Source organism: Symsagittifera roscoffensis, chromosome 5 (genome assembly GCF_963678635.1).
Source record: "Symsagittifera roscoffensis chromosome 5, txSymRosc1.1, whole genome shotgun sequence".
NCBI lineage: Eukaryota > Metazoa > Xenacoelomorpha > Acoela > Convolutidae > Symsagittifera > Symsagittifera roscoffensis.
The window spans coordinates 30,683,284-30,702,159 of record NC_087066.1 but is presented as its reverse complement, the minus strand read 5'-3'; the positions used below and the strand labels follow the sequence as shown (position 1 = coordinate 30,702,159).

General features: G+C 35.8%; 1 protein-coding gene across 2 annotated transcripts in view; it reads left to right on the top strand.

The window, feature by feature from the left end:
• LOC134846047 (PR domain zinc finger protein 5-like) overlaps window positions 1-18,876 on the top strand; it is a 37,135-nt gene that overhangs the window by 6,316 nt on the left and 11,943 nt on the right. Inside the window, exon 3 of one of the 2 annotated variants that reach the window (XM_063863224.1) lies at window positions 6,471-6,713. The exons of the other annotated variant lie outside the window; for it this stretch is intronic. Coding sequence (XP_063719294.1) covers window positions 6,471-6,713 — 243 coding nt within the window. The remainder of the gene's footprint in view (window positions 1-6,470; window positions 6,714-18,876) is intronic. 2 annotated transcript variants of the gene reach the window in all.

The following is an 18,876-nucleotide window of genomic DNA, read 5'->3' as shown; positions in this document are numbered from 1 at the left end:
GCTACTTAGAAGTACTTCCAAATCTTCAAGGTTTTTTGCAGAGCGATCATTTGGCAGCATGATTCTATACTTAAGTTTTCTGTGTTCTCTTGTTGAAACTGGATCTTTATGACATGGTTTTGACACAGAAGATTCATATGTGATCAGGTTGACTGGCTCCTGAAAAAAAATTTTTTAACCAAAACAACTCATCACATCAAGAATGATGTTGTATTTGAGAAAACCTCCTCCGTCACACAAAATGTGTTTTTTGTCTACTAATAATGTAATTAATAACACCATCTCAAGTCCAAACTTCTCCAATTCGATCATATTTTTTCATCATGTGGAAGAAGCTCACCCTCGGAATTGACAAGTCTTCGAATTTTCGCACGTTCTTTAGACTTTCATGTTGAGCTATAGATTTTATTTTCTTGATTTTTTTCGGCCACTCTGGAGAATCGAGCAATTATAGGCTTGGGTCCGTTTCCCTTAGATGGAAACCGGTGAGCTATTGACAAATCTGTCTGGGAAACTTCTGCGCTTATTGCGTTTGCTATTTTCAACTTATTTTACATCGTTTTATTAAAGCCCTCGCTTGGGTCTTCTTGCATACCAATTGATCTGATTTTCATCTTTCTATTCTAGCATTGCAGTTACGCAGCTTCCGCCAACTTCAGGCAAGCTTTAGTTTCAACAGTCTATATTCGCTTTTACTTCATTCACAATTTCATACCTAGTTTTTTGTACTTGAGTTCTCATTGACAGGAGTTGACGGGTTTCTTGCGAAAAAGCAATGTAGGCAATTCATTTTGTCGTGCAGTACTAGCTGTACCATGATTTTCCAATTTTATAATCTATTTGTTAAATTTTATCTCCAGAATGATACAAATAAATAAGGGAGAAGAAAAATAAATGAGAAAATGAAGGCATTCTTTTCATGCTCTACACCTGGGCAATTTAGTCCAGTGACCTGGGCAATTCAGCCCAATTCTGTCACACAAACTGTTTTTATCTTCAGGGAAGAAGAAACAGAAGGAAACTAATTAATTCGAAGATTCCTCGAGTTTTCGCTTCTGAGCTGCTTTTCGCTGCTTTTGTGAAGTTTTCTGTTTTTTCCTTCTTCAAATTAAGTGCTCCAGATCACTTGTTATTTTCTGATAATGTCCAGTGTTTTAACTTCCAGGTAGGATTCGTGATGAAAAGCTCTGTATTTCGCAATAAGTTCTGAATTCTGTTTGTTATAACTTCAATGTTGAAGCTTTAGTTTCAACAGTATATATTCGCTTTTACTTCATTTACAATTTCATACCTAGTTTTTTGTACTTTAGTTCTCATTGACAGGTTATGACGGGTTACTCTGCGAAAAAGCAATGTAGGCAATTTAGTTTGTCGTGCAGTAGTAGCTGTACCATGATTTTCCATTTTTATAATCTATTTCGCTGCTTTTGTGAAGTTTTCTGTTTTTTTCTATTTGAAATTAATTGCTCTCCAGTTCACTTGTTAATTTCTCATAATGTCCAGTGTTTTAACTTCTAGGTAGGATTCATGATGAAAAGCTCTGTATTTCGCAATAAGTTCTGAATTCTGTTTGTTATAACTTCAATGTATATGCACCACGGGAATCTCAAGGGTCTTTAACTAATCTCAAGGGTCTTCTCTCTTTCACAATAAAATATGCCAGATATCTGGTGTCAAGCTTTAATCTCGGAGGACTCGAGTTCTTCTCCGGTTAGTGGTTCACGCGGGTCTCGGGGATGATCAGAGATTGAATTGTAAACTGCGTCGTGTCAGATTATTACTGATTTACCACGATCTATACCTTTTATAATTTCCCGCACCTTGGTCGTATCTTTTGAGCGTGGACGCAAATTCACTCCTTTTTTACAATACTAGTTCTTTGAATAAGTGGTCTTCTTCCCTAGATCATAAAGTAATGAGCTGCCTCCAAAAATCCAGACAAGCAAGAGATCACCAGTCAAACCACCATATCTCGCTGGCTCCTCTTTTTTTGCAGGACGGACTTAGGGGGTCGACGGCGTCCACTCCTTTCCCTTAGGGATTCACACCTCCTCACCAATCAAAGGGTCCCCTTTATCATTCCGACGAACTTCGTTTTTCGACCGACGAACTTAGTTTTTCTGAAGTCGCCTTTGGAGCCGATATATACGAATTTCAAAACAAAGCCACGCCAAAAAAACGCAATTTTTTGGTCCGATTTTTTGAAAAAGCGTCCAAAAACGGAATTTTTGACCTATTTTTCTCAAAATTTGCCCGCGCCACCGAAAGTTTTGTTAAAATGGGTCTTTATCGTGTGCTGGAATTACTCCGAAAATCAATTTGGTCTAATAAAATAAAAGGTAAACAAAACCGCCCTTCTCTTTTAAACGTCTGATTGCTAAGAGTCGATGAACTTAGTTCAGACTCTTTTATAGGTCTTAGTGCTTTCTTTTTTCTTCAGGAAAATTCTTCAGTTCAATTCATTTTTTTTGTTAAAAGGTAGGCAAATTCTGCTATCGAACAGCGAAAGTGTAAAGGTCACAAAAGCGTGATTGACTTTCAATTTTGAAAATTTGTTCTTGAATAGTTTTTGCAGTTTTTTCTTTGAAAAAGTCAGTTGTCTGTTTACTTGCGTTCATTGACATTTTTTACTGTCTCCTGGCTATGTTTGAACCAGTATCGGATCAAATGTCTTAACTTAGGTCTTTTTCAGTGGTCAAGAACTACTTGAATTTGTTGTCTGTTATCCCTGTCGGCTTATCCCGCTCCCTTTGGTGTTAGAAAAGCCCCACAACTCGGCACTTTTTTCACTTTTTGCATGTTTTTTTTCGGACTTTTTCGATTTCCTCAAACACTACCCGTCCAGATTTCAGATTAAGGGTTTATTCGACAGACCAGGTTGTGAGAAATCCCCCCGCACAAGCGGTTGGTCCCTAATTTGCCTGGGGGAAGGGCTATAGACCTAATAAAAGTCACTTTTTTGACTTTTTGGTCCATTTTTTCGGACTTTTTCGATTTCCACAAAAACTACCCGTCCAGATTTAAGATTAAGGGTTCAAACGATAAACCAGTTTGTAAGAAACTCCCCTGCACAAGCGGTTGGTCCCTAATTTGCCTAGGGGAAAGGCTATAGTCTTAATAAACGTCACTTTTTTGACTTTTCGGTCCATTTTTTCGGACTTTTTCGATTTACACAAAAACTACCCGTCCAGATTTGAGATTAAGGGTTCAAAAGATGGACCAGGTTGTAAAAAAACTCCCCTGCACAAGCGGTTGGTCTCTAATTTGCCTAGGGGAGAAGCTATAGACTAAGAAAAAGTCTCGTTTTTGACTTTTTTGTCCATTTTTCGGACTTTTTCGATTTCCTCAAAAACTACCCGTCCAGATTTGGGATTAAGGGTTCAATTGATTGCTTAGGTTGTAGGCAACTCCCATTCACAAGCGGCTGGTCCCTAATTTTCCTACAGAAAGAGCTATTGAATTGGGAAAAGTCATTTTTTCGGTTTTTTGGCCGTTTTTCGGAATTTTTCGATTTCCTCAGAAAGCTGCGAAGCTGAGACGTTGCAAGAAGATGTCGGCGATATTTTTAAAGATCATGGGGAAAGCGAAGATTCGTAGTCTTCTGAAATAAAACTTTTTTATTCCAAGTATTTTTTTTTGTTTTGTATATATGTGTGTAATAAAGTGTTTGTGTAGCCGTGCAAGTTTTTCACCGTTGATGTTGTTTGAGGTTTCAGATATATTAAATGCCAAAAAGGAAGAATTAAAAAAAGTGCGTAAAAAGAGGTTGCAACCTGTTTGTTACAAACGATTCACGATTTTGTAAGAATCACTTAGATCACTTAGTGAGCTGCACTGCCCTATCTACCGCACCTGACGCTCCGCCGTCTTTGTATTCAATTCCCCCTACAACGACGTTATTCCATCCGTTAACTGCGTGTCTTTGCAAAGAAGTATTTTAGCTCAATTACCTTTACGAGCAGTCTCCAATTAACGTACCTTTAAGTTTACCTTTTAAACTGTTTCGTGTGCCACCTGTTGGAAATTGTTTATTTTCATCTTTGTGTGCGGCTGTTTCTGGAAGTTGTAGTAGTGATCCTCAATTGAGATCGTTTTTATGTGACATTATGCCGTCTGTTCCTGGAATTGAAGATCACATGATTTTACCTTCGGGGCGAATCTTCAATTCTGTGCAAGAGTATTTGCAGTTCACTAAAATGATACAATTGGGAGTGTTCGGCACATGTTTGGAAATAATGGTTTTTAGTTTTAACACGGCTGTTACTGTTAATGTGTATTCATATGCCACGTCTTCTTGGTTGCTGTTTTCACCTCCTCTTGGTCAAACTGGAGTGGCCAACATCTACATCATTCACAAACATGATCCTTACGAGCCGATCATCACAGTCAAAAATGACAGTAATCCTTCTGGACCTTCATTTGTTACACTAGGCGCAGTTTGTGATTCTGACGATGATTTACCTCTTGCCAAGTTACGGAAATTTCCGGAGGAAGAAGTTGACACCCTGGCTAGTGAAGATGATGACCTCACCTCTGTTAGCATTTATAGAACCTAAAACAAAAAGCAACGAATTGCAATCCTTCAACATCAAATAGGTAAAAATGTTGCAAACGTGTTATTGAGTTCGATCTCGCATCTACCATTTTTCGAGCTTCGAAAGTGGAAACTGTGTTTCATGAAATGCAACCAGATTGCGAAATCTTCGTAATGTCATTACACGATTGCAAGATCCTATTATTCGAAGGAACAATCTATTGAGATCTAAAAATCGTGTTTCAGACCCATCGAACCGATTAGCGAATTTGCATCGAGCAAGACAGCGACTCTTGGATCCAGAAAACCGATCAATAAGTATGGATAGATGTAAACAACGACTTTTGAATCCAGTAAAAAGAGCTTTGAATTTGCACCGAGTAAAACAGCGAGTCTTGGAGCCAGCTGCACGATCTGCAAATTTGCAGCGAGTCTTGGAACCAGCTGCACGATCTGCAAATTTACAGCGAGCAAAACAGCGAGTCTTGGATCCAGCGCACAGATTGAATAATCTTAGCCGAGCAAAGCAACGTCTTCAAGATCCAGCAAAGAAATTAAGGAACTTACAGACAGCCAGATGACGTTACAGTATTCCAACTTTGCGATTGCAAAGCTTAAAAAGAGCGAAGAATCGTCTATCCAATCCGGCAAAACGACTTACGAATTTGGTTACAGCAAAAAGTCGACTTAGTGATCCAGTGAAGAGGGCTCAAACCTTGAATAGAAGTAAACAACGGAAATCGTTAGAGAAAGCGAAGCTATTGAAAATACTTCATTTGTGTCCGATATAACACTTGTTGAACGTGTTTCTAAACAATTAACGGATGAAGTTGTGTCCTCCTCTCGATATCGGAAATCTTCGGCAGAAGGATCAGATCGACAAAAAATGTACAGCTTCACTGGATCACTAAGTCGACCTTTACAGCAAAAAGTCGACTTAGTGATCCAGTGAAGAGGGCTCAAACCTTGAATAGAAGTAAACAACGGAAATCGTTAGAGAAAGCGAAGCTATTGAAAATACTTCATTTGTGTCCGATATAACACTTGTTGAACGTGTTTCTAAACAATTAATGGATGAAGTTGTGTCCTCCTCTCGATATCGGAAATCTTCGGCAGAAGGATCAGATCGACAAAAAATGTACAGTATGCTTAATGATCATCTTGCCTGTAATTTATCTGAGCCGCTTCCTATAATTTCTCAAGATCATCTAATAACGAAATCACGAGGCTTATTGTCATCTGAGAATTTATTCGAGCGAGCTTGCCTTGTTTGCGATTTGCTCTTTATTGCCACCGAAGGAAACACAAAGGAAATACAAGCACTCAGCAAAACGTTTCTAGCACACTTGAGGAATCTCACGCATGCTTCGAAAATTAACCTAACCTCCCACCCTCCGACATTGTTTCAAACTCGTTTTCTCAATAAAACAAAAAGCGCTAGCTGTTTCGGTTTTATCAAAAATTTGTAAAACGTTCTTTCTAAAATTAGCATTTTGTTTTCATTTTGTCTTCTCAATTTGGTTATAGTTGTAAGAAAGCTATGAATTGATCCCAAAGTCTTGAATGATCCGAAATAGTGATTTAGTTCGTTAACATACTTTAGCAAAAGAGTGCTTTTTACTTTTTACCCTAATGATCTTTTTATCTCACTCGAATTTATTTTTCAAATGATTTTTTTTTTGGTTGGAACTGCGTCTCAGACAGAACCGTATTAAGTCTTGCAAAACGCAAAAAGTTGAAATATGGCGTCTCTCTATGCCTGAAAACTCAATGTTTTGCATCGCAGGTGGTTTGAAGCTCCGCTTCGCCCCTGCAATATTCCGCCGATACCTTCCTCCCCCGTCAGATAATGATTTTCATTGATATCAATTTGCGTAGTTTTTTTTACAATGCGATAATTCTGTTTTTACTTGTGAAGTAAAGTTATAATTTACAGTACGCTTGTGTGAGTGATGATTGTGGGCAGCTATTTGACATCAAGTGGCAGGCGGTGATGCACGCGAGGCACTGCTCACTTTTGGGAAGCAGGAGGAAAGAGAGGGCAGAGTGTGTGGTGTGTCTGAAGACATTCTCCAGTCACACTAACCTCACGCATCATCACAAACAAGCACACAAGTCTTTGTTCACCGTCAGCAGAACTGGAGACAGAAGTAGAAGGAGAGGATTGAAACATGCGCCTGTGAGTTTTTCAGTCCTTGTAATTGTTTTTCGAAATGAGCTAATAAGTGAGTGTGATCTAATGTCTACAAAGTTCAATCAAGAGGTTTGTGAATCGAGACTAGTGTGCGATAGAATGTTTTCGATTTCAGGCGAGATATAGTTATACTTCAAAGATTTTTATACAAAAAAGCTGTTTACTTGGTGATTTGGTTCTGTTTGATTGCAATCTCTTATTTAAACGCAGGAGATAGTGTATTTTTCAAAATCTTTAAATAATTTTTCATAATTTTACTAACCGCTCATTGCTGGTTGAATGCTTAGTAATTTTATCCTAAGTTATAAGTCTCACCTTAAATCGTCAAATTGTCTTGACAAAAAGTAGAGTAGAAACAATAGTTAGAAAAGGTATGAATTAATTAGTTAGTTAAATACAGAGCACTGGGTAATTAGATTATATAAGCGAATCGAACAGCTTAAAGAAATATACCTATGAGGGGAGGTTGAGTTAATCTTATTTTGTTCATCAATATTTTATCTTCTTACTAAGGTCGATGACTGAGTAGTATTTCTTGGGTTGCCTTGATGTTGTCCACTTGGCACTTCTGGTTTGGTTGTCAGTTTCGTCTTGCCGTAGTCCTTTGGGTACTTGTAGTCCAGACTTCCTCAGATGGGGTTATCTCGAGTATCTCGTTTTATAATTTTATCGAACTTGAAATGAGAATTTATTCTCTGTTTTATTTGTGAAAAAAGACTAGTTTAATTTTACTGTAAATGCAGAAAAGAAAAATTATTTATTTTTTGAAAATGTCTAACTGAAGATATCTAACTTGCTGCTGACTGAGCAAAATGAAACACTGAAGATTTCAGGCCAGTCCTTTTGCTCGTAAGCATAAACCGGCGGCTGATTCAATCTTTAATTATTCAGGTTTCACCTGCTCCTTTGTTCTCCCTTTCTAATAAGGGAATTTTCAACTAGTTTTTATTTGATTTTTTCAAATCAAATATCTTTAACTTATTAGTCCCCTTTGATAAAAACCGCAGCCTTCAGTTTGTCTTATTAAAAATTCATATTACTCTCTCTGATGCATCATATTGCAGGTGCACCTCTGCTTAATCAAAGCAAGGAGAATATCAGTGCAGCCGGCAAGACTGCTGAATATTTATCCAGTTTGTTTCAAGTTAAGTTAAAAGGGACGTATTAAAAATCGCCGCCCTTTTAAAATATTGAGCATGAAAAAATGAGAAAAATTGGACAAGTATTTAAAAAGGAGTGGATTTTTCAAAACAAGATTTTATAGTCCTAATAAGAGTAAATCAGTCAATATCTGATTTAGTGAAAAGAGGCTTTAATTTAAATGGCACGTTCCAATTTAGAATAAACAATTAAGACAATGGTCTTTTGTCTGTGTAGTATTTCTCAATACTACAACTCACCCCTTTTTTTAGAAAATTAAGCTGTTCGATTCTTACAGTTACCATGGTGAAAATTTAAACACTTTAATGGTTAAATACTATAGTTATAAAATTTAAAGAGAACATCAAATGAAAAAGTTATAAAGATAAGTTAGGTTTTATCTAGAGCTTCCTTCCGGCTTCTAGCTCCACGTTGTATGATCTGAGGATCGCTATCTTCCTCTGTGAAGCCTCGAGTTTTTGTTGCAACTTCACGATTTTCTTCTTTTTGATTTTGTTCTTGATTCGTAGTCTGCTCATTCCGTCCGTAAGTTCTTGAATGTCGTCCTGTTCTTCCTGTCTGTTTTTTTTATGGTTCAGAAAAGCAGTTATTCCCTCAAACGGGATGGTGACTTGCGTGCCTCCTGCCTTGAGGATGTAGCCGTGTTCCTCCCTCTTCTTTAATTTCCAGAAGTTGTTTTCGTTCTTTATAACCACTTCTGGCTGGGTTATGAAATCGATAGGCATCATCGCCTTTTCCATTGTCGTTGAGTTGACGACTTCAATGAACGATGGTAGTTTCCATCTGTTATAATTTTTCTTTATTGAGTACTTTAAACTCGTTCTATATTTTGGATTTTCCGTATCCAATTTGGTTTCTCTGCACTTCTGCAGCTCCAATCTTTGGGTTAAACTGGGAAAATTGCGAGGGTTCTTATTTAACCCGTCGTCCATTGACAAAGATTGAACTGCTACAGGTTTCCGTTGTTTCTTCCTGAGAGGCAGCTTTCTTTTGAACTCCTCTGGTGCTGGGTCTGCATTTCTGCAGTTCCAGTTTAAAATTGGGTCATATTCCATTTTGCTAAACATCAATATAAAATGACCAAATATTCAAAATCCCGAATTACATTCGGATATTCAGGCTAATTATCAACTGTTTTGAACAATGAAGGACAAAGTGTAAAATTGTATATATATAAAAGGTGGAACATATAATCTTGTGGTTTCACACAAACCCACCACGGAAAACAAATGAAGAAAAACGATCATGGTGTTTATTAACCACAGGAATAAAGCACTTTACAACACTGAGTTAAGCTCAGATATGAAACTTAAAGCAAAAATGCAAATGTAGTTAAGGCAAAAAATGGAAATTTGGGCATTAATTAACCCCTAATCTTAAATGTATGTCCACCTGGGGTCATCCACAGGCTTACCATGGGGTCCCCTTTTATAGGTAGAAGGGACTAGAAAAAACCGGGGGGGGGGGGGGGGTAAATAGTATATAATATAGCATGGTTAAAGGGTATTTTGTGTTTGTTGTTGTTTATAAAGATATATAAATTGTGAGCGAATTACTGAAGGGTTGAGGCCTTACCAAATGTAGAAGTGTAGAGGAATTGTATAATGACATCAGATAGTGTGGAGAATTAATTCCAGGGGTCGGAAAAATCACAAGGGATGTGGCATAAGGGACAAAATTTTGCAGTATTAGGGAGGCATCTTGTACAAATAGTGATACCTTGATGGCAAATAGTAAGATGTTGATAGCTTGCCATAATTTGGGTCTGGGTACTTCGCCAATTTGCGCTTTTAACCATACTATCGCATGAACAACAAGGGGAGTAATATGAAAGTGATTGGGTATAATTTGGGACTGGGCAAATGGGGCATAAAATCTGTCCATATTTAGAAAAATGGGCTACAATTTGGTCATGACAGTCTATACAGATAAAGTGTGGTGTATGATGTGGCTCGTTATGATGTTGTTTCTTGAATTTGGATTTTGGTAAGTAGCAAATTGGGCTTTCAAGAGTGGGTTGTTCAATGGTTTTTCGGAAGTACTGTAGTATGGGTTGAGAAACATAAAGAAAACTTTGGAAATAAAAATAACAAGCTTGAAAAATTTTACATATAAAAGCTGGTAAAGTTATCTGAATCATTTTTTTAAAGAAGGAAAGATTTAAAAAATAAGTCGATTGGAGGTTTGGAAATTTATGTCGATAACATCTTCGTCATTGTTGAATGCATTTAAGATAATATTAAAAAATCTACTGCTGCTTTTGACAGTAAATTTTTCTTCATCGTGGAAGCCAGGACTATAACGTGTGCAAAAAATATCCAACTGCTGTTGATCGGGATGAATATAAATACGGTTTGTGCGCGCTTGGTAACCGTCAACTTGGACGAGGAGATTATAACCAAGGACAAAATCAATGTCCATTACCAAGCAGAACATTTTGCGACTTCCTAAACAAACAGCATAATTGTTTATTCATTTTTTTATTGCCTTTACAAGTCAGACATTTGTTAATTTGTTCAAAATTTAGTACGTGAACATCCTGGCGGCATATTGGGCATAAGAATTTGTCAAAAATTAAGTTAGTTTTGGTTTTGAGAGTCATGTAGCATTCATTACAAATAAAATGAAAGGGTTGTGGATACTTTCTTTTGTGAAGTTTTCTTAATTGAAGGGTTGTTTTCAATTCTAGACAAACGGGGCATTCGTTTGCCATTGTATAAAAAGAAGTTATGCCCAAAACTCATCAAAGGCAATTTTGGAAAAACAGATAGGGCAGATGTTTTTGCATTTCTCAATGCAGTTATTGCATACAGTAATATAAGGGTGCTTAACTATCATATGTTCACCCTTTCGTTTGTTTCTGGATAACACTAATTGGTTGCAGATATTACAGACATCGTATTCTGTCATATTAATTACATGAATAATCTGCCTGCAAATGGGGCAAGGAAATTTTGCGAATGGTGTACTAGCTCTTAGCTTGAGTTTATTATAACAATTAACGCAAACTAAATGTGGTGGTTGTGGAGATAAATTTCCGTGTAATTTTTTCATTTGATCGCAAATTTCCAAACATATAGGACATTCAGTTGTCATTCTCACTGCTCATTCAATCTGGTCTAGATCGCAGGGAATGGGAAATGTTAGGCTATTTGCAAGACATAGTATTAAATGCCAGTATTTATTGCTTGGTTTAATAATGGTGCTGTGTAGTTCGCCATTATGAAGCGTTTCGAAATGAATTATAAAAATGGGGATTATTTTGAAATTTTCTGCTAGAATGAAGGAGCGTTGGAACTTTAATTTGGACAAAGGTTCCTTCGTAAAAAATTATCATTCTAGGTACAATGTTCACATTCAATATTGGTCGGACAAGACTCTGGGTGATCAGATACAAAAAGAAAGAATGGCCCATATCGGGAAGCGGGGTAAATACTAAGTTCCTCAAAAGTACCTGTTTCGATGTATCGAACATTAGCTATCATGTAAACTTGTAAATGTGGTTGTAATTCAAATGTTTTCTTTATATGAATAACTGAAACTGGTTGGTCGTTGATATTAAACATAATTTTTTTTAATTAGAGAAAATAGGTGGATTTAGAAAAAATTCTGCATTTGTGTCAAAAGCAAGAAAATGACTTAGTTCAAGGAAATTAGGGTGATTTCCTGGAACTGTTATTGTAGTTGCTATACTGGAGTTAACCTTACTCACATGTAAAAGAAAAAAGTTTTCAGAGTGTTTTTCTACTCCAATGAGTGAGTAACGTAGGTTTGGTAACCGGATAAACAGATTACGAGAGGTTAGTGAGATCATTTGAATGGAAATCGCTGATGTCTTTTGGCAGATGACTTAAGCATGTATTCGACAAAACTAGAAAAAAGTTCCAATATGGCGAGTTGTGGAAGACTTCAATTGTTCCGTCTTCCCAAGTATTACAATAATCGAAATATAAGATGAGTTTTGGACAATATGAACCGTTTCAAGCGTCGAAGGATTTTTCTATTTGGTAAAGGAGTACGTGACGATTGTTGTGTTTAAATAACATGAGTTTATGTTCAATTATTTTACTCACAAAAAATAATTTCTTCACAAGCAGTTTCGAATATGGCTGAATTTTTATACTTTAAGATGTGAATAATATCTTTGTATCTAGGATTGGTTTGCTTTAGGATAATATCGTAATGTTGATTATGGTGAAAGTCGTTGATAATTAAGTGTAAATTGTTATCAATTTCTACGGATGGTAAAATTGCTGTTGTGACTCGGGAATAGAATTTCTTTGGGAACTGAGGACAAGATATGATTAAGCAGAAATTTTGATTTAGTGTGTCAAGGAACATTTACTTTTCTCCAAATTTTATATTTGGAAAGTATCCATTCAATTTTGTTGTTTCTGGTTTAATACTTATACACAGAAGTGAATTCCTTCGAAATCGGTAATGACGACTGCTGAGCTATTTCCTTCCAGTAAAGAACAAATATAATCATATTTTTTGTTTGAAGAGTCAATTTCAATTTCTTGAACAGTTTCCTCAGGATAAGTTATTATCATAAGGTGAATACAATCATTTGGTTTGGTTTTTGGTAATCTTGCTGATGCTATTAATGCTGGTAGTTTGTTTGCATAACCTGGGAGTTGAATTAATAAACGAATGTCTCGATCCAAAATTCCTACCAACATTTAAATGTTTGTGTTCAAGTAAATTCTTTGTATCGTGGTATTTCATACACAAAAATGAACTCCTTCTGAAGTAATTTTTATGATAGCAGATTCGTTACTTTGAAGAAACGAACAAATATAATTATATTTGGGATTCGATGATTCAATGACAGCTTCATGAATCACTTTTCCTGGATAAACAATTAGCATGAGGCGTATAAAATTATTGGTTTCTAATTGAGGTAAGTCAACAGCTGCTATTCGTGTAAACAGTTAATTTGTAAGTGTGGGAAATTGAATCAGTAAAGGAACTTGTCTGTCTAAAATATCGACTAGCATTTAGTCTATGGGGATGCACAGTTTTCTTGCGGGCATTCTGAAATAGAAAATTGTTGCTTAGATTGGCGTTATAGTGTTGTTATTGGTGGTTGGATGAGGGATTGTTAAGCTAGAGATTGTTCCTATTACATTGGTCCGTACTAAATGTTCATTTTGGTTATTTAGGTCTGGGTATAAACCAGGTTCGTTTCGCGAATCTGGTGACATTAAGGGTACTGCAGGCTCATTTCGCTCTACCATAGGTATTGAAGCAGTGCTTTCTTGGTAAATATTTTGATTACGATTTTGTTGCCGTATTTGTTTTAGTCTTGAGTTTCGCGAATCTGATGATTCAAGATTGGAGTTTTCGTTTGAGAAAATGGAAGTAAAAACTGATAGAACGAAAAGGTTATACGTTGCACTTAATATTATCTTCCAGAAGCTCATAGTACGATTTGTTAACTTATTAATTTCCAAAGCTTTAATAATTGTTACTATTATTTCTAGCAGGAATTTGAAAAAAAGAAAACAGGCAAAATAAATTCCGATTTTCTCTAAGAAAAAAGCAACAAAACCGAATGTTCCGATGAAACTATTCATAAAAAATCCTGGTGAGAGCAGAGAATCTAGATAAATTTTCTGGTTTAAACCCATTGCAGCGGTTATTTGCATAATCCATGTGTCCATTTTGGAGAACAGTTCTTGTAATTTTTTTGAGATAGATGTTGATGCTGTGTTATGAATAATGTTATCCCAAAAAGCTTTTAATTGTTTTGGGGTACACATGCCTGCGCGTCGCGAATCGTATACGGGAAATTCCGTAATATGGCCTATATCTTGTGGAGCGAACATTAAAGGAGTCTTGAAAGGTATTGGAGCCGGCATTAATTGGTACCAAGATAATTTATCATCTAAATCAAGTTGAAAGGCATTTTTGTAGCCACCAACGCAGTGTATTTCGTTGGCAAAAGGAAAAGTTTGGCGGGTAATAGGGTCGACAAACATTGTTCGCTCATTGTAAAAGATCGGTATTCGATCAAAGCATTTTTCGAGAACTTTAAGAGGTGAAACTTTTTTAGGGCAGTGATACAGCCAGCCAACTGCTCCATCGGTGTCCAAAAACATAGAGCGATTGCCGGTTAACATATATCCTGCAAGCCTGGTATTTTGTAAAGCTAACATCATTATTGTTAGAATTTGTGTTCTTTCGAGTTCACATTGATTCTGTAATAATGTCATTTCAGAATGTCTGAGTTGTTTAGCATTAAAATACATTATGTAATCTAACTTTGCACCCAGATGAAGTTCGTTATCAATTTCATCGGTACCTACATGGCGCCAAAGAGGATCCCGATTTTTATTGTTACGTTCATCATGGAGGAATGAAAAATTACCTGATACCAGAGGATAGTTCAAAGGTTTCACTCTTATTTGATCGTTCTCATTTATTTGCATTTGATAGTAATTTCTATCATCGTGTCGTATGTTGCTGGATTTACCAGTGTTCATATCAAAACCGCCTGAATAAGAAATAAACAAGGACTCAAAATTTGTTTTATATAATGCTCCTGGCCTGCTGCAGACTTCTTGCTGCTTGTTGTAAATGCGAATTTTGAGGTCTAAGCCGTTGGGTGCTGATCCCTCACTCAGTATATGATATTGAGGGTGGTCCAACTTATTAGCGTACTTGACCATTTTCGCTTTTTGAGAAAACAATTTTGTGACTACGCAATTTTCGGGCATGTCCCAAGTGTAAGCATAAGGGTCTAATGATGTTGATTCGCATCCGCCTTCGAGTACTGTGCATGGTAATGGGATACCGTAAGGATTTTGTACTTGTTTTGTTTCTAAAATTACTTTGAGTTGAACTTTTTGCATGTGCGTTTCGTAGCTATAGTGTTTGATTTGTCCCCTATTCTTGCATGCTGTCGAACTGTCGCCTTCTAATGATGTTCCTTCATTTCTGTGTTGTAAAATACTTTCATCCATTTTTATAATTAGTTCATGGGTGTATCCATCTTCATTCACTGTAATTTTGTTGTTCTTTGCTGCTTTTTCGCAATCTTCTGGTGGTATATTAATTTCATAGGTTATCATGTTCATATTGTGAACGATGGAAGAATGTGCCCACATTCCGCAATTATAACGAATGGGAAATGTTTTAATTTTACACATAACTGCGTTCACGTATGTTCTATAAGACCGTTGATATACGCTAATTTTGCTATCGGTAGTGTAAAGTTTTTCTTGGCTAACTTTACATGGGGCCACTTGATTTAAAGCATACATTTTATTTTCCTGCATGCTAGAACAGTCATAGTGAGTAACTTTGAGAGAATTCGATACGTTTTCCAAATCATCATTCTGTAGAATGACAAGAGGTATAAATGTTGAAAGTAGAGTAGTAAATTTCATCATTATCGCGAAGTTGCTAAAAATTAGCAATAGTAAATTTTTTGGTTGGTTTTTATTGGAAGAAACCATTGTTTTTTTAAAAAAAATTGACTAGTTTGATTGACCATTACGTGTGGGGTCATAGTTTGAATAATCTTCCGTATCCAAATTGATGGCCCGGAGATTACAAAATGAGTTTTTTAGCTAGTGAAGATTATTAGAGATTTTTTAGTTGAATTCTGCTTGGTAGAAGCTAGGTTGTCGCCGATGTCTCTGAATTCTTTCATTTGTCGAGCCCGTTTGAACAGATGTCTGTCCGTTTTGGAGGTTTTGGCTTGATGTAGATGGTATATATGACAATTCATCGAAATTATTACCATTCCTATCGTTTGGATAAAGAGGTGTTGAGGTTAGCCTTCTCTGAGCTAATCCTGGTGTATGTGGCATTTGTATAGTTTCTGTGTTGTGCTCTTGAAATCCTGAGTCAATATTCGTTAAGGTTTTTTCTTGCTCAGTTTCATGTAGTTCTATATTTTTTTCTCGTCTATGGTGTGTTTCGACAGGTAAATATTCTGATGAACCCATTGGGTTTTGAAATGATTTGTTGGTGAGTGGTGTATTGACAATTTTATTAGATTTTCATAGAATGGTTTGTAGGACTGGTCTTTTAAAACATAGTCATTCACCAGTTCCTTTGCTTTTTCTTCAATGGGAAAGTGTTCATTTAGATGGTTTCTATGAGCTGTCTTTTTTATAGTTTGATCTGAATCTAATTGTATTTCATAATTTACATTCGTTACTTTATTTGTTACCGTATATGGGCCTGATCGTAGTTCTTGTAATTTTTTGATTTGCCATCTTCTATGGAATGGTTTTCCATCAGTACTTTTTGACCTATTTCTAAGGGTTTTCCTAATTTATATTTATTTCGATATTTGTGGATTTTGGCGTTGTTTTCAAGACTTTTCTTGTAAGCTGTATTATAGATGTATTTAAATTGGTTCTCTCGGATAAGTAGTGAAGTGTTAATTTTTGGTTTTAATAATGGTTGTATAGCTTTATTTGATGATGTTTGTAAAGAATGTCTGTGTAATGGGAGACTAGCACAGAATTCAGAGTTGCACGTCAATTCTGAATTTCGGAGTAATCCTAGTTTTAAAGAGATTGGTATTTGAGGTTTTTGTCCGAAAACAATTTCGTATGGTATTAATCCAGTACTTGCGTTGATAGTAGTGTTATGAGCGAAAGCGAATTTCGCAGCTAGATCACTCCAATTTCCCTTTGCTTGATCAAAGAAAATTCTAAAATGTGTTCCTAGATGTTTGTTTTGTATTTCCACTTTACCATTTGTCCATGGTGAATATGCGGTTCTGGGAGCATGTGTTATTCCTAGTTCATGAAGCCAACTAGTAAAATCTTCGTTCATGAAAGCTGTTCCTTTATCATAAACTAGTTTTTGTGGAATACCAAATGTGAGAATAAATTTTTCTAAAGTTTTTTTTGTTTCAAGTGCGGTAGTGTTAGCTACTGGATATACTTGGAGGAATCGAGAAAATGAATCTACCACAACTAAACTGTGTTTCTTTCCGTTTGATGTAGGATTAATTGGTCCCTTATGATCTATGTGTACAGTATGAAACGGGAAAGGTACTGTATCCGTCCATTGTTCTAACGGTGCTTGGTTAAGATCGTGACGTTTGTGTTTATTTTTTTGACAGTCAAGACATCCTGCTATTAACTGGGTTATCCATTTATACATGCCTGGCCAAAAGAAAAATTGTTTTATTTTCGCAATGGTTTTGTCTTTTCCTACATGACCTGCTAATTGATCTGTATGGGCCAATTCAAATGTTCTTATAAAAAGTGACATAGGTACACAAATTTTAATTTCTTTCACTTCAGGATTATCTGGTGTTTGTTCGATGCAAAGAATATTTCCTAATAATAATAATGTTTCAAATTTATTTAGATATGAAGATAAAGCTTTCGATTGTCTATAATGTATATTTTTTGAGTCTTTGTTTTTGTTTCTCACTAATTCTTTTACGATTTTTATGACTGCATCGGTGTCTTGTTCTCTGGTAATAAGTTCCGTGTTTAAATCTATATTTTTTCCTAGGTTGTTGAAACTAGTGAAAATCTGAGTAAGGTTATCCTTGTTTGTAAGTGTTTCGTTAGGCAGTTTGGTTGCAATTTTTTTGTTTTCTAGTTTATTGGTTAATTGTTCACATAGTGCAATTTCATCGTTTAGCAAACATTCTTGAAAGATTTCATCTTGTTCATCAATCGTTTCAAAGTGTAGGACGTCGGACTGGACTTAAATATCGTAATTTGACATATAATCCCCAAATTGGGTTGGGTTAGTGTTTAATTCGAAGGACAATTCAGAGTAGTTATGATCTGATTCTTCGTCATTTGCATTATTATTTGGTATTTTGTTTTGAATCATTCTAACTTGGTTGATAGCTGAACCTTGTATAAAGCAAGAACTTATATCAGTTGGTGAGCAAATTTGTTCTTTTTTCGTTTCCTTGGGTATTTTGATTAATTTGTCGTTGTTTATTTTGAATCTAGTTACACCGTTCTTATTTTGCTTATTGACAGGAAAAAATTCGTCGCTGGGTCCTTTTTCGGTATCATGTACTATGAAGTATTTTTCTTCGTAGCCATTTTCGTCGTAGAATAGAATGTCTTTGGGAATTTTCTTATGTTTTAATTGGTGTTTGTCTAAATCTTTAGTTGTTACATTTCTGCTTAAAATATCCGGGAATGCTAGGTTTTTTCCTTCGGTCCAAATAATTTTCAAATTTTGGAATTGTGATATAACCAATTGGTATCTAAAATATCTATGGGAAAGTTTACCTCTTCTTCCCCAAAGGTAAATCAAAGCTTCGTGATCAGTGTAGAGATCTATTGGATGTGGTGAACCTAATAAATAGTGTTCGTATGTTTGTAGAGCTGATACAACACCGCAAAGCTCTCTAGCTGTTGTTGACATTTTTTGTTCCTCTTTGTTATATACTCTTGAATTAAAGGATATTATACGTTTTCCTTCTGGGAATTCTTGTACCAATATTGAACCTATTCCTATTGATGATGAGTCTACGTGTACATGGGAAGGATATCTTGTGTCTGGTATTGCTAAAATTGTATCTGCGCTAATTCTTTCTTTTATTTCGTTAAATAGTTTTTCATGATCTTGTGTCCATTTAAAAACTGTATCATTCCGTATCAAATCATAGAAAAGTTTTGAGTCTACATGTAAATTCTTTATATACATACTATAGAATCCTAAACAACCTAACACTCTCATTACATCTCTTTTGTTCTCTGGCGATTTCAATGCTTTGAGATCATCTACCTTTTTCTTGACTGGTTGTATGCCATTTTTACTTATTACATGTCCTAAAAACTGTACTCTTCTCAAAAAAAAATTTGTTTTTTCTGGTTGAGCTTTTAGTCCTGATTTTCTTAATAAGTCATGGTATGTAGCAATGATGTCGAACATTTCTTCTACAGTTTGTGCTTGCATTATTGTATCGTCTATATAGGTTACTGCTTGATTTCTTTTTTTAAGGGTGCAAAATGTATTGTCATTATTCTACTGAAGAAAT